At 39.5% G+C, this 27,925-nt stretch overlaps 1 protein-coding gene and 1 long non-coding RNA gene across 2 annotated transcripts; both read right to left on the reverse strand.

Annotated features, from left to right (window-relative positions):
• Window positions 1-1,104: 1,104 nt before the first annotated feature.
• LOC116311167 (neutrophil cytosol factor 2-like) lies at window positions 1,105-27,775 on the reverse strand. The gene is made up of 17 exons (XM_031728208.2): window positions 27,723-27,775; window positions 27,178-27,303; window positions 25,804-25,978; window positions 25,342-25,424; window positions 23,936-24,044; window positions 23,278-23,412; window positions 22,459-22,566; window positions 20,602-20,661; window positions 20,488-20,525; window positions 20,239-20,377; window positions 16,657-16,725; window positions 16,257-16,344; window positions 12,165-12,253; window positions 5,406-5,566; window positions 5,045-5,153; window positions 2,663-2,786; window positions 1,105-2,502 (listed from the first exon to the last, which is right to left on the reverse strand). The coding sequence occupies exons 2-17, from the start codon at window positions 27,273-27,275 to the stop codon at window positions 2,393-2,395; spliced, it is 1,695 nt and encodes a 564-aa protein (XP_031584068.2). The 5' UTR covers window positions 27,276-27,303; window positions 27,723-27,775; the 3' UTR covers window positions 1,105-2,392.
• On the reverse strand, window positions 7,043-9,477 carry LOC120443089. Its single transcript, XR_005615125.1, has 2 exons — window positions 9,409-9,477; window positions 7,043-8,231 (listed from the first exon to the last, which is right to left on the reverse strand). It is a non-coding gene; the product is annotated as an uncharacterized LOC120443089 (long non-coding RNA).
• Window positions 27,776-27,925: the final 150 nt, after the last annotated feature.

The raw sequence follows: 27,925 nt of genomic DNA on the forward strand, positions 1-27,925 counted from the left end.
AGACATGGCACTGAGAAAAATACACCAAACTGGAGTTGGCAGAGCCTAAGATTTTCAATATATGCAATTTTATTTGCACCAAATCACAGCATCAGTTGCCTCAAGGTGATTTATACTGTAAGGTAAAGATCCTACAGTAATACAGACAAAACCAGAATGATCAGATGACCTCCTATCAGCAACAACTTGGTGACAGTGGGAAGGAAAAACACTCTTTTAACACAAAGACATGGTTAGACAGCATGTTTCTAATAATTATAAGGGTGAATACAATAACCACAGTTTTATCTGAATTTAGAAACAGGAAATTAGAGATTATGCAGGCTTTGGCATTTTTAGGACCTTCCTGCACTTTAACTGGTTTATCTCCTCTGGCTTAATTAATAAAGCTGGTACCACATAGATAGCAATGAAAATGTATGCTGCATCTTCTAAAGCTGCATAAGGGAACCGAATCCAGTATTTCTACATCTGGATCACGGCCTGGTTTTGGTATATGTGGTTATTACGTTGAGTTCTACAAGAACTTTTCAAATGTGATCACTCCTCTGACTGATTTGTCAGATCATGTTGATCTTTTTGCGTGTATTTCTGAGTGTCAGGACTCATTCAGATCAGCCGAGGCTCTTCTGATTGCCCCTGATTTTGCTCGAGACTGATAGCAGAGCTCATGGTACAAGCACAGTAGTTTTGCAGGTGTCTATGATAAGGCAGTGTGCTATTTTTCACAGAAATCCAAAAAACACAAACAAACCAGAAGAAATCCTGTGTTACGTTTGACACAGCAACATTTTGAGGTGAGTGTTGGTTTCAGCTCCACCCCAGCTCTTGCAGACACTGACTACACCTCATGTTCCTGTTTCTGCTGTAAACCGACAGTCAGCATGTTGTGTGCTGGTCTATACTGCTGGAAAATGTCAACATTGAGATTCACCATCTGAAGGGTTGTGATGCTCGCTCCCATGTAGAGTTGGGGTTAAAAATCTTAAGTTTGAGGTCATCCAGGTGATCCAGGTCACAGCTTTTGTGTCACGTTTTATTGTTTGCAAATATCGTAAATGTGTATCTTCCTCTAAAATCAGTGTTAGATGCAGGAGTGGGAGGTCTTTTTAATTAACTGTTTATTATAGAGACAAATATGAGACTTGTATTTCCTTTTGGGTTTTGGCTAGTTTGGTAAATTATGAGGGGTTTTTTTTATTTATTTTGGGTTTCTTGTGCACTTCATTTGTTGTTTTTGACTGACTGTGCTGTTTGGAAAGCACATTTTCCTTTCATGGGAGTGTTACACTGGTTTCAATGAGGCTGGCCTGTAATATTTAGAAATATAAATATACAGTAATGCTGTAATCACAGTAATTGATTGATTCTCTCTCATATTTTCAACTAAGGCTTGTTTATGTAAATGTACATATATGTCTGTGAATGTGTATATGCATGCATATATATACTGTATATATGTGAATAATCATGTGATGCTTTGCTGTGTGGCGGGCAGGATGCAGGACCCAAGCACAGGAAATTTAACTGAAAGCAGCAGCTTTATTGCTGGAAGTCACTATTACCAGTAGAAAACAAAACTAGAAACAGAAAACTCACTACAACACTAGAAAATAAACCAGGAACTGAGAATTAGAGTTACTTGGAACACCGAGGAAGAAACACAGCATTGAGGGTACGGCGTGACAACCAACAGCTGGGGCTAATCTCATAGAATGACACACAGGAAGCAAAACAGGATACACAGACATAGGACACAGACTATCAAAGTAAAACAGGAAACACGACACATACGCAAAGACAGACTAAGAGACACAGGCTGCACACTGAAAAGTGACTGACTCGGGAACACAGGGAACACAGAGACAAGGGTGACTAAACATGAGGCGTGAGACCAGGACAGGCACAGAGAAAACATGGGGACAGAGACTGAACACAGGCCAAGAAACATACAAAGGAAGGAAGAACTAAGATCAGTAAGCACAAACCAAAGATAACCAAAACCAGGAATAACAATCATCAAAGAATATCAAACCAAGATCTGAAACACAAATACTGGTCGTACACCCAGTACTGTAAAAAATCACCCTCACTCAAACATGTTGATGTATGTGTGAGAGTATATACATTAATAATATTATACAAAGGATTATTTATCAAACATGCAATAAAGATTATATGGTAATGATGGATACACACTAATATGATTGTTTTCATGTATAATGTTTTTAAAGGGTTTTTATAACAAATACCTTCAAAGCATAGTGAAGGTAGTACTTGGTGCACTTAACAGCCTCGTAAGCAAACTGTTTGGTTGTTCCAAGCCTGTAAACTGTTACAATTCATAGAATAATAGGTGCTTTAAAAAATGAATGCAACAATGAATTTCTGATCACATAATCTCTGAGCTCTGAGTGATATTGTTATTCTCCCTGTAGGCGAAGCAGCTGGGGAAAATGCCAATACTTCCTGCACAGTGTCCCTCCAGCCACTCCTGATTAACTACAAAAGAGTAACAGTAAGAGTGACAGAGACAGAGAGAAAAACAAAGAGGAAATTAATATTTCTTGCATCTAAACAGATGACCCAGGACTGTGACATTGTTTCAAATTGCAGACAAAAACAATAATTAGAAGTTTCACTTTGAGCTGTGGAGCCTCACCTTCACCGAGGATGTCAATAGTGTCACCTTCACTGAACTCCAGGTCTTCTGGCCCCTGAGCATCATAATCATAAAGGGCCACCATCTGGTAGAGGATAGTACGGTTGGCCAGGGGATCTTCTTTCTGAAGTTCAGTAGCACAGTGTGAGTAAGTGAGTGAACCTGTAAACTGGCTCAGATAGAATTAGAGAAGCATCTTGAAATTTGTTTAGTGTGTATTACAATTTGACACAAAAAGACAAACAGTTAAATGTAAACAGCATTTTCTTCAAAAGTGTGACAAAATTTCATGTTTCTGTCTTATTTTGCATTATTGATAAATATAATATTTAAAGCTGAAATAACTAAGACATTGTTACTTGCTGTCTTTTGCAGTGTGAAGTATTTTCTACTAGTATGTGCTCAAATATGGGACTTTACAGTACTGCTTGAATTTTCTTTTACATTTCAATTAGTCATTACAGCAACATTTCGGATGTATCTGTTCTAAATTACATGTCCTGATTTATTTTGTTGGTGAGAAGGACCAGTGAATATCTGAAGCCTTTAGCTTTGATAGTTTTTGAGATATTTCTGTGCAAACACTGCCTCCACAGTTTTTGTGCACATTGAAATGTACACATGGAACAAAACATATGAAAGTTTTGTAGTACTAAAAATAAGAAAATGATATATGATGTTCTGCATAGACCTGAACCCGGATCACCCCGTGCATGGAGCTGCACAGCATCAACGCGTTACCGTGGTTAGCTCATTAACGCGTTAGCGCCATCCAGCCCCACGCACAGGGCGATCTGCATGATCTGGTGGTGTGGATCAGTGAATCGATGTCTCGTTCACTCTTGGTATACAGCTTGATGTCATCCATGACAGCTGCTCCATGCTGTAGTAGGTATTCGTAGCCAGTCTTGTTAATGATCTCACTGAGGGGGTTCAGGCCTATGCAGAACAGCAGTGGGGAAAGAGCAACTCCTTGGTAGATCCTGCACTTGATGGTGACTTGTGCTATGGGCTTGAAGTTGGCCTCCAGTGTTGTACGCCACATCCCCATTGAGTTCCTGATGAAGGCTCTTAGGGTCCTGTTGATCTTGTACAGGTCTAGGCATTCCAGGATCCAGGTGTGGGGCTTTGAGTCATAGGCCTTCTTGTAATCAATCCAGGCAGTGCACAGTTTGGTGGGTCAAGTCTTGCAGTCTCGGCTGACTGCTCTGTCTACCAGTAGCTCGTGTTTTGCGCCTCTGGTATTCTTGCCAATCCCTTTCTGTGCCCCACTCATGTATTAACCCATGTGCCTGTTCATCTTAGGTGCTATGATGCCTAACAGGAGCTTCGACGTGGTGCTGAGGCAGGTTATTGGTCGGTGTTTGGAGGGGACTGGTCCCCTCTGGGGGTCCTTGAGGATCAGGACTGTCCGGCCTTCGGTTAGCCATTCCGGGTGTCTCTCGTTAACTAGCAGCTGGTTCATTTGTGCTGCCAGACGCTCGTGGAGTGCAGTCAGCTTCTTTAGCCAGTAGGCGTGAACCATGTCGGAGCCTGGTGCTGTCCAAGTCTTTATATACAATGTGGTCTGGTACCATAGTGTGTTCCAGCACTGCTTTTGTGCAGACCGAGGGGAAGTAATCCAGAAATTTGGAACATCTGTAGGAATTAGTAGCATCAGATTTCAAGGCTTGATCAACCTCCATTGTTGCAGAACAGCTTTAAATTGTGAACCCATGTTGTGTTTCCTGAAAAAGGCTTTTTGTATAATTCTGAAATGAACATTAATTTTCAGTTTTGGGTAACCTTACGCAGTTCACCACTTGACTTTGTGCCATTTAAAGCTATTGATTTGACTGAATGACTTGAATTGCAATAAATAACTGGAATAACTGGGGTGCTTGAAAATTTTTGACTGGTAGTGTATATGAATGAAGGTACTAATAGTTGTTGTCTTTCATTCATCAACTTCCATGTAGCAAGCTGTCCATATTTGGAAAGTGTGCAGTATATGCAAGCACTGGCTCTGTAGAGAGGGACACTGTAGCTAACTACTATGCCCTTCATATCTGATTCTGTTCTGCTTCTTTAAGTTATTCCACAGCAGATTATCTGTGTCAGTGTCACCCTTTCCTAGCATCCTCTTCTGTCGCACCAACCCTGTGCATGTCCTCTTTCACTACATCCATAAATCTTCCTCTTTTCCTCCTGCCTTGCAGCTCCATATTTAAATCCTTTGCCCACTATAATAACTATAATCATCCCTCCTCTTCACGTCCAAACCATTTCAGCCTTGCCTGCCTTGTTATAAACATAAACTAACACAACATTTATAATGTGTCGGGAAATTAGTGGCAGTGTTGCTGTGACACCTCCACCACCATATTGAGTTTAGATGCAAACCTGGCACCACAGGGTAGCTCTGCCGGCCTCAGCCAACTGTTGCACAGTGTGACCTGGCTCCATTTCCCCATCTAGCGGTGTCAGCACGCAGGTGCCATGGTGCTTACGTCTAATGAGAGAGAACGAGGGAGTGAAAGGAAGTGGTGGATCAGCAGGAAAAATAAATGAAAAACTGAGTCATGAGCAGGCAGAAGACAGAAAATGAAAGTTTTTTGCCCGTTCATGTTTGCCACATGGATGTAGATGTCAGATGTCTGTACACACTGTAACATTTTTACTCTGATGGAGGGTATTTGTTTGTCAGCTCAAAAAAAATTGCTGCTCACAAGAGACAAAAGTGGGTTGACAGCCGTGCAGTTACCTGAGGCGCAGATGAGATGCCGGCTGCTCCAATTTCTCTGCGACTCGTTCCTGAAGTTCACTGTATGTCGTGTCCAGAGGGACAGACAGAGCCACAGTGTAAACGTAGTGAACCTTCACCACCACAGAGTCTGCCTCTGCTCTCTGAGCTGAGCTTGCATGCTGCAAATACAAGAACACATCTAAAGATACATCAGTGGAAAACAGTTTTTTTAGATGTAATTTATTTTTCTTTTTTGTTAAGGTTTGTAAATTAAAGCTGCTTGTGTAGTGGTGTGGTTGCAGCCAACCAACTGAATAGCCCTCATTCATTCATTATATCTGTGGGAGAATCTGTAGCAGTCGTCATTTCAATCATAAGAGACATAAGGCCCAGTATATACCCAGTGTTGGGTTTTTCCTTCCTCGGCTACTGCAGACACACGATGAGCTCCATGGAAAGGCTGGAGCTATAGGCCTACACTGCTGTAACTGGTTGTGTTACTGTGCAGACGTAATTGGCTGTTCACGGTCAGCCAACTGATGACATACTGGACATTTCTAAATGCTGTATGGGAATTAAATTGTTAGCTAAATTACTTATTTAAAATACCAGTCAGCAGTGAAGCAGTTTAAAGAAACGTGAAATAAGTTTGAAAAGAAACTCAAACAAATGAGTGATTAGTTTAGATTTGTGTTTTGTTTTAGTTCAGAGCAGGTATGACAACATATTAGGGGTGGGTTTTTATAATCGATTTATCGATTAAAATCGATTCTGGCTTGGATAACGTGAAATCGATTCATTAAAATCCTGAATCGATTTTTTTTAATATAGATATATTTTGCCCAAAATGCCAGAATCTCAGGTTAAACCTCACAAAATTTCAACAACCATCAAACAGACAGTAAATGAGAGCAGGAACACGGATTCTGCACAAAGACGTAAACACACAGCGCGGACACGCGGATCAGAATCAGTGAGATGTCGCCTTTCTCACCTGACGGCACGGACACGGTCGGGGCTGAAAGCCGACAGCTCGCTGATTCTGATGTTTCGGCGGGTCCGCGCTTTGTGTTCACGCCCTTTTTGCGCTGATTCTAAAGCTGTTACACTGTAAAAAAAGATTCCGTAGAAAAACGGAAAATGTCCTGGTAATTTTCTGCCAGTACATTTTCTGTTTTTTTACGGAAGTTTGACGGACTTTTCTGTAAATGATAAAACGGAAAATTCTGTAGATTTACAGTATACTCTCTGTACTATTTACGGACATTTCCTTCAGCTATAAAACGGAAAATTCCGTTTATTCACAGTATATTTTCTGTATCATTAACTGATATTTTCCGTTAATAGAAAAATTGAAATTTCTGTTTATATTACTATTTCCAAACACTTCTTTTCACTGCAACTCATTAAATATAGTTCTTTATATCCTTAAACGTACATTTCTATGCAATTACAACCTAGTACACCATATGCTCAAAAATTCATAAATTAAAACTTTTTAAATTAATTTGTGCTTCGTACACAACAACATTGGTACAATGTTAAATATTCTTTTATTCTCCTTAACTCAAACACTATACTAAAATATAACGACAGCATCCATCTTGTCATAAAACGACTAAACAGCTGATACATGAACAAAATAACTCACAAACTTTCAAATTTAAGCATTTTTATTTCCTTGAAATCAGGTTGTCCTCATGTAAATGTGTTTGTTTACATTCATTCAAGTGGCTACCAAGTGTTTTCTTCAAACAGGACACCTGACAAACAAAAAATATAGTTAAGTCATATTTAACGATATGTTCACATTTAATAATATCCAGAGTACCTTTTAGTTAGAATCACTGCCTTGTGGTAGTTTTGCTTCAGCCAAATGGTTAAGGTGTGGTTTACATCCATGTCTGTCCACTTATGGTACAGTATACACATGTAGTCAGTTATAGCCAAACACATTTGATTACTGAATTGCATTTACTTCATTAATGAAGTGAATGTAATTCACATTTGTGTGAACATTTGTCCGAGATTAACTCTTTGGGGTCTTTACTTTACAATATAACATACTTGACTGTTTAAGTCGTGCCACATGAATAAAACTGAACAGATCTAAAGAAGATGTTCCTGAACTTTGGGTTTATGCAAACAGAACGGATAGATAACCACAAAACTTTTCCCCATATGATAACTAAAGCACAAAATAAATTAAGACAGATTACTGTCCCAAACTTGAAGATAAAAGTGCATTTACTGGACTTGTTTTGTCAGTGAGGAGCAAAGTACAATTAGAAGTGCTTGTTCTGATGAAAAGTTAAACTGTAAACAGCAGCGTAGTGAATAAGGATCCTCAGCAGTGACAACACTTAAACATCATAGTTCAAAATCCTTAATGCACACCTTTTTCTCCACTGTGTTTAAATGCTCTTAGCTGTTTAAGTAGAGGAAAAAGTCTGACATATTTCACGACCATTAAATGTTAGACAAGGCTCTGAAAACGAGGTTACGGTTACAAACAAAAACCTCTGCTTGTGCGCACACACCCTAAATCACCACAAATAAGACAATAGTAAGACTAATTACTACAAAGTGACACCAGAGACTGGAGAAGAGCAAGCATAAAGTGACACGTTGTGTGTGCACAATTTCTCTTGTTACCACTCTTCATATACCAGTGTGACAAAGTCCTGAATGCAGCAAGGTCCATCTGAGCTTTAAATAAAATACACTCAGCTTTTTCCTTGGATTTTTAGAGTTGCTCAGTTCATACAGGAACTGCAGCAGTCGGGTTAACGTGTCGCTGTGTTCCTCCTCCATCTCAGCCATTGAGACTAGTCGTAATTTATTCTGAGGAAAAAAGAGAAACAACAAGACATTTTAAAAAGTTTGTATTTTTATAATTTTTTACCTTGAACATAAACAACATAAACAAAAAAGGATTAGGATGGTGCGATATGACGATATATATCAGATGACGATATAAAAATGTCTATCGTTTCATATTATACGCTATCATTTGTTTTGTGGTGTTGCAAAATAAACTGTTTACTGGCAATATTTTTTCATGGTTGTGATGGTCACTGTAGTGGCTATATTATTTCTTAAAGTTCTCTCCTTCTCTGATACTTACAATAACCACACTATGGACGGACTTCCACATAATCCTTTCACAATAAAGCTCAAGTTTCTGATGAGACTTTTCAAAATGAACTGAAATGATACACATTATTCTCAAACATAAAATTTCAGAATATGCATCAAACAAATGACCTCAAATAAAAACATCAAGTAACTATAAATGGCGCTTACAGTCACCACGCAGATGAAGGCACAGAGAATACCAGCATGGCCAGCAAGGATGAGGCAGAACCAGCTAGCTCCAAGCAGATGGACCAGTCAAAACAAATCGAGGACCTTATTGTTAAACGAGGGCTACCTCTGTAGCATGGACATGGTTTGGTTATGAAAAGTCTGACACAAACTGGTCCCCACCACAGACTCAAACACGACAAACCTCTTTAACCACCTACACAAGAATCACATGAAAGAGTTTCGAGAGAGAGTTTACGAATGAAAAGCAAAAACGAGCCGTCAAGTGCTCAAAATAATCCTTAGACTCAAAGCGTTAGAACAGGCTTTTCCTCGCAGCACGCCGTGTAACAAGTACTCAGAAAGAAAATAATGCCGTTTAAACTCATGTCTAAAAATGTATAGTTTCATGCATCGGTCAAAGCACTCGACTCCAGGTACACGACGCCCAACTGAAAACACTTCACGTAAGTCGAGTTGCCTGAGAATCACAGAATTTACAGAAAATGCACTATTTTGTGATATATATCGTTATCAGGAGAGATATGTCTTATATTGGGATGCGAGATTTTGGTCATATCACACAGCCCTACAAAGGATTATAATTCACGAGAGCTGCATACACATAACGACATTCTGTTGCAACAAAAGCAGTTTATAATTGAAGTAACATACATACCTTGATAAACTAAATCAACCACAACATTAAACTCACCTTGTTTCTGTGGAAAAGGTGATCAGGGTTTTCTTCATTTCCTGAGACCAGCTGCTCTGGATCATCACCAGCTTGTATCTTCATCTTCTTTTTCACTGGGAAGTCTTTCCTTTGCTTGGCCATTGCTCTGCACTGGAAAACCAAAGTGTGTGATCAAAGATGAAATAAGGGATATTTTTCCACTGCAGGATTTAGAGTGCTTCAAGTAGTGATAGCTGTTGATCCATTTCTCAAATAATCTCTAAGGATCTGAATTTTTAAGAAAGATACAAATATCTCTGCTTATATTTGGCTAAAAGCTTGATATAGACATAACAGTTTATAATATGTCAGCATCCCCACAAGGCATATAAAGCTCCAGCACTGCGCTTACAATATAATTCAATCAAGATATAGTTATTATTGATTAATTATTGAATTTTTTTAGTAATAATTATTAGTATTTAATCACATTAGCACAGTGGGGTGACAAAAATATTCCACATACTAGAAATGCTGCTCAGCATTTCATAAATTACATTTTCAACAAATGTTGGAGTAAAAACACAGTTACAGGAAAATGTGTCTGTCTGCAAATATTAACTAAACATTTCTATGTGCTACAAAATAGACATAATTGTAAATGTAATGAGGTGAAACTATACTTTCAATAATATTACCACTACAGTCTGTTAACCACCGAAATAACCTGTGCTGGTCAGCTAGCTAAAAGTCTTTACTTTAACAGCCCAAATCAGAGGCTAACATTAGCATTTGCTAGCGTCAGCCAGGAAGGCCTGAGACTTAAACTAGGGTTAGTGTAACTTTGCCTGAAACCCTTTAAAGTGTACAGTAGAGCCAACTGTAAAACACAGGTATTGATATAGCACTTATTAGAGTCCTAAAATAATTTCTTCCTCTCTATACATACCATGAAGTTCCCACTTTTCCCAGTTAGCTACATCGCTGACTTTCGCTAATTAGCTAGTTAGCAGTCACAGCTGTGTAATACCGAGAGACACAGACAGCTAACTATAATATTTATGAAAACTGGTTCAGCCACTGAAGGGCAGAACTGGTGGTATCACAGTAAAAATTATTTTTAACATTAACTAAAATGAAAAGCTTAAGTCATGTTAAACCTACATAACGATTATTTAAAAAATGAGTCAGCAAAATATTCCTGAGTTCTCTGGAGACAGCCGAAACCAGTTAACAAATAAATTAACAATTCTTTCTAAATAAAAATGCGGAGTCTTTTGAAAAAAATTATTTTAATTAAAGAAAACATGAGTTTTAATACTTACCACGGAAATTTGAAGGCAGTTTCTCCAACTCCAGAGTCCAAAATCCAGATGAAGCCTGAAAGAAGTCTAATGGCTGCTCTTGCTCTGACTTTTCCCTCCTTTTTTGGGTCCTTTTCCCCACAATGCATTGCAGTAGTTGAGAAATACAGAAAAATACCTGTAAATGACTAATACGGAAAATTCCTTCACGTTTATACAGTAGATTGTACTGTATTTTTACGGATTTTTTTTACAGTGTAGTTTTATCTCTCTCCAAACAATATTGACCGAACCAGCAGCAAAAGAAGATCCAAACTACGCTTCACATAAACATCGTCATGAAATCACTCTGACTTTTACTGTTTTGCTTCACCCACGATAAAATCACACTTCATGCACAGCTCTCTCTCTCTCTCTCTCTCTCTCTCTGTACTGTTTTCTGCATTATTCGCTTGCTTCTTACGCACAAGTCTATCGTTGTTTACAGCGCTGTCGGCCGCTGTTTTTGTTTTTTTGTTTTAAATACTTCCGAAAAGAAAACCTAATTTCTGCCGTTCAATACTGAACAAATTTAAACTTTTTAAAATTATGCAAAATGTAAAACGCTTAGCCGTGTCTCTAATAAAACCGCTGTAACGTCAGAGGTAATGTTCATATGTTGATTAATGGTTTTCTTTCGTTTTTGATGTACTGCAGGATATTTTTATAAAATCCCAGGCCAGGAAAACCACCTTCATGTTTTTCTGTGTTTTATCTTCAGCTACTTTGACACAAAGGCATCTGCTGTGATGCTCACACCTTTGATAAAGTCTTGCGTGTGTCAGCTTCCTTTTTATAGATACAAAAATATGTCAATGTACTGATCTGAATTATAATATTTCTGACTGTCAAAATTTCCCAGATTCAAATCGAATTGAATCGAATCGAATCGATTCTAGAAATCAGTGACGATACCCAGCCCTACAACATATCAGTGTCAGCAAACATCTGCAGCACTGCATGCATACGCTGTGTCGAGAAATCTCAACAAATTGTCTAACGACTGAAGATCATTTGATTTTCAGGAATCTTACTAGGTTTTAATGTTTTGTGGTTGTTGTTATTTGACTTTTGGTTCAAAGACATCTCTCTGCTCACCTCAATAATTTAGCAAAAAATTCATATCAGAGCCCAAAGTGAAATCATCACAACGCTGTTTAACCAGCAGCACCAATATTCAGATGTCAGGACAAGAGTCACATGAGAATATTTACTCCAAAATCAAACACCTCTGCTTTCCTCCAGTGTCACAGTTACTTAACTGGAACAAATCAACATTACGCTGTTAAGTTCAACTTTACAAAACGATTTCTTCAAATGCACGAAACTTATTGTATTTAGATCAGGGGAAAAAGTGTGTGCATTTGTGTGTCCAAGGCCAGATATATGAGGAAATCAGCTGTGAGTCCTTCTTTCAGTACATCGGCTTTCATCTTTCGAAGGAGGATTTACCTGGTCTCGTGCTTTGGCTGTGTATTTGGGAGTCTCAGAGTGGGTGGCAGTAATGTAAGATGGAGGTGGTGTGTCTGAGGTAAGATGTCCTGCAGGGAAACCACAGTAAAGTGCATATCAGCAAACACAAAAAGGATGAAAGCCCACTTGAAGCTTGAAGCAGATGCCACTAGAACCAGCAATGATTTTTTATTTTAATCATTGTTTTATCTCCAGTCTTCAGTGCAGGCTTTATCTTCCAACAATACAACTAAAAAGAACAACTCACCAAACACATACCCACATAGCAAAATTGATATGGCCCCGATCTGGCCCACACGATGTGCTTCCACATGGCCCACATACCGCAAAGAATGACGGCCCTTTGGTGGTCCAGATTTGGTTTGCCAGAGGTGGCCCACACACGGACCAGCACAAGGCCAGTTGCAGACACACTGGGGGTCCTGTGCTGGCCCAGATGTCAGCCTAATGTGTACCTTAATCAAGCCATGTAATAACAGCATGTGCCAGAACATAATAGCGCAAAAGTAACATGACGCCTTATGAATGGACTGATTCTTATATAGCGCTTTTCTAGTCTCCCATATTACTCAAAGTGCTCTATACTTATATAGTGCTGCAGAACTGTACCCCCCCCCAGGATGTTTGCACTGAGTAGGAGATGCTCTGTATCTCAATGTACAACTGTATAGTGAAAATAAAGGCATTCTATTCTATACAACATGCCATATTCACCCAATCATACACTTTCTCTTAACTGAGTGCTTCCCAACTACATTCACACTCTTGACATGCAGACTGGAGGAGCCAGGGATCGAACCACTAACCTTGCGATCAGTAGGTGACTTGCTCAACCTCCTGAGCTACAGCCTCCCAGTGGTGAACATGTGTAAACTGTCACTAGGTTTTGGATAAAGTGTACACTCACAAACCTGTCAAATCTGCATTTGAAATGTTGGCTACCATTGCAACATGGCATTTGGGTCTTCTAACTAAAACAGGAGAATAGGGACATAAATAGTGCATCATTGCCAGACCTGGCCCACATCTGGTTGACATACACCCTGCCATGACACCAGTCAGTCAGAAGTGCCAGCTTGATCCCGGATCTGGGACAGACCTGTTTTCTATGAGCCTGGGCCACATAACCCAAACCACAATCGAGCCAGATGTGGCATGCCATCGCATAAACAGTGCCATCTATGCCAGGCCTGGCCCACATCTGGATGACATACGTCTTATCATGCCAGTAGAATCAGAATCAGAATCAGAATACTTTATTGATCCCTAGGGGAAATTATTTTTGGTTACAATGCTCCAGTATAAACAAACAGTAACAAAGACAGACAATACACTAAGTAAGAATAGCACAATATACACATACATATATATACATAAAAGTCACTTATTAATAAATAGCTGAAAAAGGAAGAACATGTGCAAAAAGGGTGTAGTTATTGCAGTAAACAGTGTGTTAGATGGATGAGTTGTACAGGGAGATGGCCACAGGCAGGAATGATTTCCTGTGTCGTTCAGTGGTGCTTTTCGGTAATCTCAGTCTCTCACTGAACGTGCTCCTGTGACTGACCAGCATGTCATGGAGTGGGTGGGAGGTGTTATCCAACATTGTCTTTATCTTGGACAACATCCACCTCTCCGACACCACCTTGAGGGAGTCCAGCTCCATCCCCACAACATTACTGGCCTTACGAATCAGTTTATCAAGTCTGTTGGCATCTGCGACCCTCAGCCTGCTCCCCCAGCATGCAACAGCATAGAGGATCGCACTGGCCACAATAGTCAACCAGCAGTGCCGGCTTGATACCAGATCTGGGCCAGACCTGCTTGCTATGTGGGTATTACCAGTAAAGTAGATTTCATGGAAAACCATCCTAAGAGCTGTACAGTGTGTGAGTTAGCGTCATCCATTACATGGATGTAGGCACAGACAATCTTCCAGATGATACTATGTAGTGTCATGCATTTTTCTGCATTCATAATTTTATCAATTTTGATAAGATCCTCAACACCTCTGGCTGAGATGCATCCCCAAATCACGACAGCCTCCACCTTGTTTTACAGATTGCTGCACACACACACGTTCACCTCTCTTCTGACCTTTTTTGAAACAATTTGAACTCAAATCTGACTATTTATGATGAGGCTTCAGCGAACAGTAGATGGATTATGACACAGTTGTGTTGCAGTGGGTTTGGGGGCAGTGCCAGGAGGCTGGCAGAGGAGCTGCGACTGATTGTGTAATTGTGCGCTCTCTGTTCTAACAGGCAGCTGGGCCTAGAGAGCGGAGCAGAGCTGTAGACTGCAAAGTTGCAGAATACCGAAAGTGTGATTTAGTGTGTTTGTGTTATAAATGGACACTCTTCCTGCAACACTGCCAGTGTGTGCCTCGGGTCCTTGTGACATGGATCAGGTCCTGGATCAGGTCCTGGATCAGGTCCTTATGTCTTGAGGACATGACTCTCAGATAGTATTCATCTGCTGTCGATAGTTTTTTAGGCCTGACACTTTTTTTGTTATTCATTTTTCCAGTTTCCTCATTTTTTACTAGCACACTGCAAATCAGACTGAGATGTGTTACATTTTTAGCTAATAGCCTTTGGGGAATAACCTGGTTAGTGCAAAAATACATTTTTTGAAATTGCTCAGGTACAAGGATTGGACTGAAAGTAAGTAAAAAAGAAAAACTATGAAGGAGCTTCAGAAGTCATGGAAGACTATTGCTCAAGACCATTTACAGCAAAATATTTAAAAGAAAATGAGGGGTGACTTTTGGTGAACATGAATCATGGACAGTAAAAATGGACATGGAGTCTGAAAAGTGAAGCCCAAACAGAAGTGGCCCTGTGGGAAAATGAATTGCCCACACCTGGTTACTTATGTGTGGAGTAACACCTCAGTTAGTCACATCAGATCATTACTGATTTCATGAAATAAAAGAAGTTCATTTTATAAATTTTGCTCATTTAAAGTGTCAGAAAGGATTTTCTTTTTCAGAATATGCTCACTGGCTAATGACTTATGTTTGTCAAGTCACTGGTTAGTGAGTATGTAGTTAACAGTGAAATGACCCCTCGCCATCACATCTATTTTCAGAACAAGTTGGCAATGGCAAAAGCAACTAGCATTGTTTGTATTTAGCATTGTTTGCCTTATTTTGTTTCCCTGATTAGTTCCAGCTGTGGTACATGGTGTCTCCCCCTCCCTAATTATTTGATGTGTTTACATCCTTTGTTACCCTTAATCTCTTTTTCTTTTTGACATCATACTGTGTTCTTTAATCTGTAGTGTACTTAGGATACTGTTGCCATTCCTCTTTCTTACTGTTCCACGATTCCTCTACTTCTGTTCCCCCGATCCTGTTCCTTCAAGTGTTTCCCAAGCATTTCCAAAGTTTCTCATGGAGTTTGGCATTTTTACTGCTTCCTGTTCAGTTGATATTATGCCTCCAATAAAGGGCCATTCTCGTTTTATCCCTGCCCGCTCTGAGCCTGCATTTTAGGTCCTCTTTCACCAGTAACGCTGACACAAATATGGCTACTGTGTTTTACAAAGCTTTTCTTTTCGTTACTAATTCAGTCTGTGAAGAGGATGCACCTTCCTACTTCACCTGTGGTGCAACTCCAAGTATCCAAACATTAGTACTAGCACAAAACAGCTATACCAATTTATGTTGCCATGTCAACAGACATTTTAATATTTTATCCTTGTTCATCAGAGTGTGAAACAAACTGGCGGCTGTTATCGTTCATATACAACAATTTGGCAGAAGATTGACTTTAAAAAAAATCACATGGTAGTGTGTAGTAGTGTGATTGCAACCATAGTTACAAGTTTTATCATAAACATTTTGTATTTTTATATTTTATGAAAAGAAAATCTTACAGGAAGATTAAAATCACGGAGACCATCTGGCAAACATGAAGCCAAGACACGAGACCAAACACAGAGAAAACATTGCTGTAACCTTGGAACAATTGCTTCTAACAGAGAATTGCTTTGAAGGAGCAAATGAAATGAAAAAAGGTGAAAAGGTTTAAGATAAAGCAGAGTACGAGTGTGATTGATCTTTACCCTGAGGAGGAGCTGCAGGACTATGCTGAGACTGTGGGCGAGTGGGTGGCTTGAGTCCTGGTGGGAGGGGGATCCCACTGGGAATTCTCTGTGGAAGGAAGTAGAACAGGAGAATGAGTAACGAAGAATTTTCTTTCCACAATGAAAACAGGTTTGTCACTGAGCAGAAGCTTGTAGTTTTTGTTGAAATTGATCCATTAATCGCATAAAATCTTGTCACTGTGTTTTCCCAGACACAACAGTTGTGTCGTCTCATCTCGGTGGGTGAAGCAGAGAAGAACTTAGCAAGAATGTCATTGTGATCAATCTGTAAAGTGCCTCCATTAAATCTCTGAAATGGGCGGCATGAACATAAATACTGTGTGTTGGCTTAAGTGTTATTCAAAGAGAAGTATATTACAGTATCCTTTTTGCCTTTGGACGTCTTGACATCTGCTGGTTCAAGAAGGGATGCTGGCAGGAGTCCTCTCTGCAAATAAAGGACTAAAAATTAGATTTGCAGCTATAAAAAATAAAGCTTGTATACAGAAATTCTCAGTATTGTGACTGCAGAATCATTTGGTAAAAGGACTAGATGTTACAGTCCCTGACAAAGGGACTGCAGAAGAATACATTCTCAAGAACCTGAGCAGGAATGAATACATATTAAGCTTTATATAAAATATAAATCTGCAAAAGACTCAACCTTTTGTATCATGCAAATAGACAAAGAGCTATTCAAATCTTGTACTAACTCTTGGATCATCTGATCATAACTGAAAAGGTCTAAGTACAGCTGGGGACACTGAAATGCCTGAAATATGACATGATCAAGTCTGTACTGTTCTTCTCTAAATTTCACAATACAGTAGATCTTCACAGTACTGTCGTTGAGCCCTGTCGTCATGGTGGTGGGTGTGTGACCCAGTGTTTTTTGATTTAGTGTTAATCATGGTTCACTTTCCTTGCTCCTCCTAGTTTAATCATTTACATTTCTAGTTCTCCAGTCTTTAGCTGCTTGTTCCACATTTATCTCCTGTGTCCGTTCTCTGTGTTTCCTTTCTGTTCCCACGTCTGTTTCTTTCCCAGTGTCAAGTCTGTCTCAGTGTGTCTCCTAGTTCCTGTTTTATTTTGACAGTCCCGCGTTCTGCGTTTAGTGTATTCAGTTTTGCTTCCTCCCTGTCTCGTTATGTTCCAGCCATCTTTCCCTCCTGTTTCTCATCCCCTCGTTATCCTCTGTGAATCCAGTCCTCTGTCTTCCTCGTTCCTGTGTGGTTCTCTGTGGACTTCCCCACACAGTTTCCCAGTTCACCGTTCCTACGTTCCAGTTTAGGTTTTGTTTTTTGTTTGTAGTGTTTAAATTTTTCAAAGCAATAAAGCTGCCTCTTTTTGTCCATCCGTCCTACTCCTGCCTGCCTCACAGCCGACGGGACACCTACTTGACCTAAGACCAGACCTGACAGGAACTATTCTGGTCTGGATTCCTGCTGTATTGTTTCAGATGGGGCGAGGCTGATCCCCTTTCCAACAGTTCCAAGATTTATTTTTTTAACTAATACAGTATGCATGTTATTAGTGTTTGGTAAGATGCAGTTTTGTTTTGACAGCTTGAATTAACGTTCTTGTGCAGCTCTCTCTCTCCCCCAGCTCGATCTAGCTGAGCCTAGTTGTGCTGGAAGTTTCTTCCTATTAAAATTTTGTTTTTTTCCTTCCTGCTGTCATTAAGTGCTGAGTTATAGAGGCTCAGCCTGAGGCAACTGCTGTTGTGAATTGGTGCTGTATAAATACATTTGAATGGAACTAAATTGCACTGAATTGAATTGAGTAGTCAAATGGACTTTTCACCTATAAACTGCTGAGAGTAATCAGATACTTTTTCTTCTGATTATTTTAAGACGTAACAAAAACCTATTGGGCAAAAAACTGTAAAAGTCTGAAAAAACACTGTGCCTAACTAGCTGTTTATTCTCAGTAACATTAAATGCCTACTGTGAGGAATCTTGGAGTCACAAGATAGAGCGCATATACAGGAAGGAAAGTGTTGCCTTCTAGTACAACAGGTGCTCAAAAAGGAGGAGTGGGAAGAAGAAACTGTGGAAGCAGATTTCTTTTCTGTTGTATTAATCACATATTTAATCATTTCACATTATTAACAGTAATGTCACTTTCTCACTTAGTTGTATTCACTACAGAGGGGCCTTATGCTCTACACACACAGTGAGGCCATTGTAATGGGAGACGTTAAACAGATAGTGAGACTCGTTCTGCTTATCAGGGATATAAATCCTTAGGTGACAGCTAAGCAGAAAACAAGGTCATAATTCTCTCTGTGAGGGAGGAGGTAAAGCCCCCCCGTGAGAGGGGCCAACATGTACGTTTGTGGAATGTTCTTTGTCTGTGTCTCTGTATATAAGGACGGTGGCCACAATTCAGAGATGATGTTAGTGTTTCACTGGGATGCTCTCTCCACATTGCAATGTGTTTACTAAACCCACTTAAATCAAGCTCACTGAGTGTGTTGCAGGTTATTGTTAAATTTTCCATAACATAACACTTATGTACTCCCATCCCCTTCACATATTCATAGCTCAGTCATGTAGTTATAAGTTTTAAAGGGTGATAACTTATCACGTTGGACAGGTCTATGTTGAAAACACCTTTTGGGGCTTAATGCTGCCCTCATCCCTGTACTGCATGAAAAACCATAGTTTTCACCATGTGCACTTTAAAATCCTCATCCCCCTCATACTGTAGCCTCGATCTCTCTGGTTAAAATGATTTTGAATATCCACTGGTAATAGATTACTTCTAGTTGTAAACATTATCTGTCCTGTACTGTAATTAATCAACTCACAAAGATTTTAATCATTTTGACTGTAAAAATAAGACTTTTGTATGATGAAGATAGTATTATATGAACTGCCCTTTTTGTGATATGAAAAGACTATTATCTGTATTTTTATAGTTATTTCCCCCACACTGCTGCACAAGAAGGTCAACACGGAAGAATTAGAGAACAATACAGTCTGAAGATACAATTATAATCTAGAACCTGTTTCATTTTGTTCATGACTCACACGCTTTTGGACACTTTGTTTTGCACGTGTCTGATTTTATTGTATCAATCCTGAGAATTTAGTCTCCTTTACTATTTCAGTTTTTTCATTTTCTACCTGCATCTGTGTCGTTCACCTTATAGTTACCAAATATCATTGCTTTTGTTCTACTAAGATTTAGTCATCATTTATTACTATCCATCCACTATTTTAACCGTCTTAATTCATTATTTACATTAATAAGTTCCTCATAATTATTCAGAGAAAAAACATTAGTATCAGCAATAATATTAAGTTTGATAAACCTTGAACGTGTCATTTCCTTTCTGCCATTAAACCATAGTTTATGTAGTATTGAGTGATTAAAATGCTTTCTTAGAATCAATAAATATTCTGACTGCAGATCGTTTCAGGTCCAGTGCATCTGTGGTTGTTTCCATTGCCTCAGTTATTGCAACTGAACTGAACTCTGCTGTGAAGCCAAACTGACTGTGGTTATTTTAATCATATTTATGTTTTGGGGGGGGTTTTTTCAAATTTTTTGAAAATTGGGAGAGGAGTGATGCTTGATGCTTGATGTAGTCTGAAACTTCACAATTTTCATTTCTTTTGGATATGAACCAGTTCAAAGAGTTGTTGCAAAAATATGCTAAGAGCTTTGAAATACCATCTACTACTTTTATCAATACCATTACAATCAGCACATAATTAATTTTTACACATATTAACAAAGGTTTTGACTTCAAACTCATCCAGAGAGAAACTGAAAACGGATTATTTTGAATTAAAGTTTCACTTTATTGTCTCTTCCATGTTCTGGAATCTTTGCTGCTAAAATAAAAGTGATTAAATCCATTTACTATAATATTTACATTGTAATTGTCACCACTGTTTTCAGTACTCTGGATATATTATTTCATTGTTCCAGATTCCGGGTCTCTCCTCACCTGTCCATCATATATGACAGTTGCCATCCCATCTCGGTTCTCCTCTCCAAATAAAAACACCATAGCACCTCCGGGCACCGTCAGCTGTCCTGGTCCTCGTGCCATGTAAGGGACACGCACTTGCATGTATCGAGAATCCCTAACAGGTAACAGACAAAATAAGCTGTACATCTACAAGCACTGCTTTACTGTAGCCTTGTAGTAGCATTACCCACACACATATTCTGTGTCATCACATAACAAACTTACTGAGCTCCATCCACATTAGGCTCGTAGAAGCCAGGTTTCTGTGCAGAGGACAATGACAGTTAGCATCTGCAGCAGCTCACAGCAGCGTCACACATACACTGTGGTCGGGCTCACCTGCTGCCTCAAAGGCTCAAAGCCTCCAAAATCATCATTGGGTATCATAGAGGAAATCACCTGCAAAGGGAGAGCATTACACGTGAATAAATATATAAAGTGCAGTTTAAATGATGTGTTTTAGTCATATTTCAACTGTCATACATTTAGTCAGGTCCTACGTTTATATTTATTTTAGTGACCTACACTTATTGGTTTGTTTGGGTTAAAATGACATGACACATGTGCCAGGATTAATTTAAGCTTATTTTTAAGGGCACATCTTAAGAATTTCAATAATCAAATTGTCACAGTTCAGTATTTTGTGTTTGTGGACTTGGATCGTGTTTTCTTACAGTCATTTATGTTGTTTAGTTTTCTTTCTGATTATGTTGGATGTTGCTCTCGATGCTGTCCTGGAGTTGGTGACTCAGTGTTGTTGTTTTGATTAATATTATCTTATGTTTCAGTTGGATTCTTGTTATGTTTCTGGTGAGTTTTTGGTTCTTAGGTTTTGATGCTTCCTCTGTTCTCTGTGCTCCTTGCTTTATTTTGACATTCCCTGTTCGGCGTTCAGTCTCTGTCCTCGTGTTGTCTCCGTGCCTGCCTGAGTCCCCCGTCTCCTGCCTAGTCATCCCTGTCTGTATGTTCCTTCTGTATCGTGTCAGTTTGTGTCTCTGAGTCTGTGTCTGTAAGTTCAGCCGATCTGTTTCCTGTTTTACTTTGAAGGTCCGTCTCTTATGATTTATTTTGTGTGCATTGTGTTCTGTTTTGCTTCCTCTGTCCTCTTAGTGTGTGATTGATTTGAGCTGCGTTTCCACCTGTTGCCCATCCTCTCGTTATCCTGTGTGTATTTAAGTCCCGAGTCTCCCTCTGAAGCGTTCCTAAACACTGAAGCTTGTAATGAAACAGGGCTCATTACATGAAGCTTGTCAGCACAGTCCTCTGTGGTGACATCTGTTAAGCCAAAATATGAAGAGCAGCATCTACATATTAAAATGAACTGCTTCATTATTATTGGCCACTCTGTAGAGCTGAGTTGCTGGCTATCAGCGTGCTGTTGTAGTGCTTTGAAAAAATACAGTTTTATCTGTTAGTTTAATGAAATACTTGTTTAAACATGTGCCAGGCTGTGTTCTCTCTTTACTTGTGACTTCTTTTTTTTGTCAATACATAAAAAGTATAATATATACAACAGTCTCATGGTTATATAATTAACCAGTGGATAGATTATAACTAAAACAGACCACTACCCTCTGCTCCCTGTTTTCTGTGTATTTCCTTGTTTCCTTTGTAACTTCTTAGTTGTTGGTTCCGGAGTTTTTTTGATGTTTGCAAATAAATAAACTCACCTCTTTTTTCTCTCTTGTTTAAACGCCACTTTGCATTTGAGCTGTCTGCCATAAAGGCCCCTCCCATACTCCCCAGCTAATACTGCCTGTTAAGTGTTTAGTGAATTTGCATTTAATTAATCTTAATAATCTCTCTTCAACATTGTGTCTTTGGTGCTGTGTCCCTACCCACCCAGAACACCAGCCTCCTTACTGCGGTTACTTCCTGTTAAAAGGGAGTTTTTCCTTCCCACTGTCACTAAGTGCTTTTCATAGAGAGTCGTCTGATTGTTGGGGTTTTCTCTACATTATTCTAGGTTAACAAATAACAAAGCACCTTGTAGCCACTGTTGTTGTGATTTGGCGCTGTATAGATAAAATTGAACTGAACTGTTAATTGGTGATTCTAAATGTGTCAGCCCTGTAACCAGCTGGCCCTGTGGCCAGGGTGTGCCCTCCCCTCTCACTGTGTGACAGCAGGGATAACAGGGTAAGAAGAAAACGAGTGGATGGATAAACACTTGTACCACAGGCGCTCTGTACATACCGTTGCCTTTCCCAAGAAGTCTCTTTGCTGCAGCTGCTCCACATCCTGCTTCCTGGGACGAAACACCACACCCTCAGGTACCAGGAGAGGATCCAGGGCCTGCTTACTCTGTTTTTAAAGTTATAGTAAAGAGTCTTATGATCAAGGAACTGACCTCTCAGCCATTGTTCATTCATTGGTGCTGATTTCAGTCATTGTGCAAATGTCCTGTTTATAAGGTTGGAAACCTGCAGTCAGCTGATGATGATAAAACGTTTCTCCCACTGAAAACTCTACGTCCAGATGAACAGAATCAACTTTTGGGATTTACTTAGCGACAGTAAAGAGTCTCACTGTAATATTATTTAAGCATAATAAAATCACCATTTGTACTTAAGCACCTATATTTCATTTTTTAAGTCTAGGCTTTATAAGTCATTGTAAGTCTAAACAATATTTGCTTGGTGAAATATTTGTTCAGTCTTTTCCTTTGTGAAAATCTATAAAGCATATGTTGACCTAAAACTAGCACAGAGAGAGCCTACGGTGGTAAAGGTCCTTTGTTCAGGTGCTGTTAAAGCAACAGGTGACTCCATTGGTGCTTTCTGCAGTCATTTGCATGTAAAATTCTCACTGCTGGTCCATTTGATTGGATAATAATAAATACCATGGTAACCATAAAACCTGAGGCCCATGGAAGGCTTTGTGACATATTCAGTTTTCCAACCAGGTATTTTGTTTTCAGCTAAACCAGGATACAAATACAGGCCAGGCCATACCAAGAATTCTTTATCCTTAAACTTAAAAACAGCTAAAAACACTAAAAACAAATGAACTCACCCTGATGCTCTCCAAAGCTGCCTCCATGCTCCCCCCTCGTCCTGGTCCTTTCTCCTGGGAGGCTGACAGCAGGACATCCCTGGCCTGCTCCCACTGGCCCATCCGACAATACACAGCTGCTGCATTGTATAACACCTTCGGGACATATCACAGTTACCCATTTTAGTGTATTCAAACAATTTCTTGTGAGTGACAGGTTGTTTCTTCAAAATAGATCTGGCATTTTAAATGAAATGAAACTGCTTTATTTTAGATATTCACTGAGCCTGGGTAACTTTTTGCCCTGAGTAGCAACTGAGCTGGTAAACCTGAATATGTATGATTTCTGTGGACGATTCTCTGGACAACCACCACAGCTGTTATGTAGTTTACATTATGCTGACTGTATCTGATGATGAAATGTTAAAACTCACAGTGGCACGCACAGTTGCATTGTCTGTGGGAACCAGTAACAAAACCATCACATGTGTGTTCTTCCATTAGTGAGGCTTTGGTAGCTCACAGGTGTGTGGGTGACATTTGAACTACACAAAGGTGGTGATGAGACACCACAGGGCTGAATTTCCTTTTTATCCCATTTTAATGTGCACTGAACTGAATCCTTGAGGATGGTGTGTCCTTGTGTCGAGGTGTGTGTAGCTGAGGCTGAATGTCCGACCTGCCAGCTGTACAGTTTAAATCTCAGTCCCAGCTGTTTGTAGTCAATCACTACGTTCTCTCTCATATGCTTCTGTGCCCAGATATAGTCGGAGAGAGCCTCTTCCAACCTGGAGAGAGAGAAAGAAAAGGGCAGTATATTTAAAAACCTGAATAACGCATATATAAATAATCTAACCACATAAATACCACACCAGCACCAAACTTTTTAGTCATAGTTTGTCATGTTTTAGTAATACACGAACATCTTTAGTAGTTTCAGGTTTTCATATTACATCAGTGTGGCGAGGCGTGGTCTGCGGTGCCGCTGTAGGGGAGTCGGACGCACCTGGGCGGCATCCTCAGTCACGCCTCGCCGGCTTTAAAGTGTGAACTGGGTCCGGCTGTGTTGTTGTTGTTGTCAGTGTGTGTAGCTGCGACCTGCAAAGCTGCAGTCGTTTGTGTGTAGCAGCAACCAGGAGAACAAAAGTACGCTGAAGAGCACGAGCACCTGGTCGGGTCTGCCGTGGTTTGTTACAGTCTCTTTATTTGGTTTATTTAAACAGTTTTTCTTCTTCATTGTCTGTGTGGAACATAAGATGTAATGTTGATGATGATGCGAGGTGCTGCACGTTCACGCAGCGTGATTCATTAGTGAAGAATGATGTAAATGGTTTTAAATGTCTACGTTTTTAGTTTTTCACATTTTCCAATAAGCTGTTTTCAAATTTAACGTAATGTCTGACTGTTTCTTAGTTTTAGACGAGTCGGTCAGTCTAATGTTTTTTCCTTGGTTTGTCGACTGAGAAATGAGTTGCCAGGAACTAATCCCAGCCCACCTCCCACACCTGTGAGGATCTCTGGTGTATAAGTACAAAGGAAAATTTCACAATATTGTTATTGTCTGTTCCAGCTTTCTACCACAATGGTCCACAGGGCCTCTCCCATACTCCTCATCTAATACACTCTTTAATGTATTTAGTGAATTAACATATGTATACTGCATATGATGGATGTCCTGTTCTCTGCCTCTTTGTTCACATTTATTGGGCAAAATCTTAAATTGTCATGAAGTCGAGCGTTAGCGACTATTACCAGATTTTATGTTTATCTTTCATTTAAATCTTATTAATAATCCATCATATTAAAAAACTAAATATTGTTTGTCTCTTTGTAGCACTCAGATGGACACACCTGTTCAGGATGTACTCTCTTTCTAGGATCCAGTCCTGTTTGGACATTAGCTGAATAATCTGGAATTATTACTGGGTGAGTGTTCCTGAAAACGTAGCCTTCTGTCAGTCTGACTCACTCCATATATAAATCATCACATCTTGTTTTTGTTGACACTTTACACACCGTCCAAACTTTTTTGAGAAATGGTAACATGTACACAGACTACAGTTAGTTAGAAATGGTCCTTCTTACCTGCCCATCTCCATCATCACTGCTCCTCGCTGGAAGAAGGCGACAGCAAGGCGTTCATCCTTAGCAATGGTTAAGTCTAAAGCCTGGATACCACAGAGGGGAAAGACAACATCAAAGCCTTACTGTACATGTGTATATACTCAGGAGTGATATGGTAAATGATAATGCATGTACAGCTTTTTATTGACCTTCTTTGTATGTTTTTGCTTCACGTTCACTCCTTCTCTTTATCTCTCTCTCTCAAACACACACACACACACACACACACACACACACACACACACACACACACACACACACCAACGATCCACATATGACGCCCACTTTGTTCATTTAGAGTGCAACCTGGAAAGTCCAGGACGTTTACTGATTTGACAGCGTTTGTGAAATAACCAGTAATCCCTGACAGCCATTAGCTATAGATTATAGACTTTTCAGTTTCAATCATTTGGAATGACTCACCTTTAGGGCCAAATCCAGCTGCCCCAGAGCCAGGTAACATGAGGCAGTATTAAACAGCGTGCGAGAAGTGGGGTCACTGATCTCATTGAGTTTGGCCAGAGCTGTTGGCCAGTCCTTGGCATCCACAGCCTCTACCGAATTTTGCCACAGTTGCAGTAACTCAGTGTAAAGCATTCTGTAAGCCAGGAGTGGAAATACAAGACAGAGAGAGACCCTCTGATATCAATCTACAACAGGTGACATTTGCTTTTTTTTTTTCACATTTCCGCATTTACTCTCAAAGCAGATGATTTTATCACAGTTATTTAATGTGGTTAAAAAGTAATTCATGCATAGAAAAATAATTTCAACATATTCTAATTAAAAGGATCCAATACAAACAAAACAGGAAACCCTTAAAATCTGATAACAAATGTCATTTTTAGAATCTTGTTGTGCAAACACAATAGACTTCTATTTATTTTTATGTCTCATATTGGTGCATTACATTAAAAATAGGTATAGATAGATAGGGATACATGTAGCATTACAGATATAGATAGAGATAGAGATCTAGAGATATATAGATAGATATAGATGTGTGTGTGTGTGTGTGTGTGTGTGTGTGTGTGTGTGTGTGTGTGTGTGTGTGTGTGTGTGTGTGTGTGTGTGTGTGTGTGTCTCCTTAATCCTATCATGGTGTTGTTTGAGGCTCTCGGCTTTCTAGCTACTGTTTTCAGTACTGATGCTTTCTGTTAGCCAGATGATTTAAAAGCAACCTTTTTAAATATTTGTGGGGTTTTTGGCCTTCCTGACACTAAATGTTGGTTGCTCTAAAATATGTTACACTTCAGTAACAGCAAGTCTGAAGATTTTGTCATTATTCCCACATTTTAGGAATATCAATGACAATAATAATCATTTGTGTTAAGAACAATAACTTCTGTCAGGCTGAAGAGAAACTGGTGTGAATGTGAGCACAGATGGTTGTCTGTGTGTCCGTGTTAGTTCAGTAACAGACTGGTGACAGGTGCTCTGCCTCTCGCCCTATGACTGCTGGGGTGAAATGTAAAAGGATCAATGAAAGGATGTTTAAGGCAGGAAAGAATGAGGGGTAGTTTGATGGAGCAGAGTAAGGTGATGTAAAAGAGGAAGACAATTAGACAGATATCAGAGAAATACAGTGATCTGGTTAAATAAATATATTGAATGCAATAAAAAGACAGAAAAGATGCAGCTAGAGAGAAAGTTCACTGATCTGTAACATTCAGGACAATTTTCCTGGAATACTTCCTTGTACCATATCCAACTGTTTGCCCACACTGCTTACTTCACTTCACACTAGCTTAAACGTTTCTCTCTGAAATATCGCTCCACACTCAGACTGCTGCTTACCTTTCGTTCCTGAATGAGCGGCTGCTTTGAGTTCTGTCAGTGTTTGTCTCTCGTCCTCTGAACCTGTCTGTGCTCACAGGGAAGTGTGAGTAAGACATACCGGTCTCCTCAGAAGTCTCCACCCATCTGCAACAAAGAGGTTCTCTATTCACATTCCTTAGATAAAACCCACAGTGGCACAATGACTGTGGAATTCACCTGTTAATGCTGCACGTACCGTAAGAGCAGCGGTTTCAAAATACATGAATTGCCCATGATTTAAGCATACCTGTTTGACATTATGACCTGATTCTAATGATATATCATTTATAAAGAGCTTACAGATTCTAAGTCTGAGTCAGTGGATTTATGTTTTTTTATTTATACAGCTAGTCCCAGTGAGACTAAAAGTCTGATCTTTAAAATAAACAATGAAATACCTCACATTGTCCAGTGTTTGTACAGTCATATCATATTGCACACCTATAAGTATGCTGTAGCTTACATTATATCTCCAAGCAGTTCTGAGCTGAATCTATTCACACTGACCTTTGACCTACGTTTACCTGAAATATTTTACAGAAGGAAACGAGGAGACAAAGTCATCTGTTTTCCAGAAATCACAGCTCTGCACAACAGAAAGATAACAGAGGCATTAAAAACTGTCATAAAGCTGCAAAACAAGGAAAAGGATGACTTTTTTATTCATACCTTACTGGGTCAACCTGCTGCACTGGTTGTGTCTTACTGTTTATGTGCACCACAATTC

Source organism: Oreochromis aureus, linkage group 12 (assembly GCF_013358895.1).
Source record: "Oreochromis aureus strain Israel breed Guangdong linkage group 12, ZZ_aureus, whole genome shotgun sequence".
Classification (NCBI taxonomy): domain Eukaryota; kingdom Metazoa; phylum Chordata; class Actinopteri; order Cichliformes; family Cichlidae; genus Oreochromis; species Oreochromis aureus.

What these genes read in the sequence shown, in the direction of transcription:
- LOC116311167 (XM_031728208.2), bottom strand. Translation starts at nt 27,275, where the DNA reads ATGTCTTACTCACACTTCCCTGTGAGCACAGACAGGTTCAGAGGACGA. An exon ending in CCTAATGTGGATGGAGCTCA is followed by an intron (nt 20,378 to 20,487) that starts GTAAGTTTGTTA and finishes GTTACCTGTTAG; the next exon opens with GGATTCTCGATACATGCAAG. An exon ending in CCAAAGGCAAAAAGGATACT is followed by an intron (nt 16,345 to 16,656) that starts GTAATATACTTC and finishes TTCCTTCCACAG; the next exon opens with AGAATTCCCAGTGGGATCCC.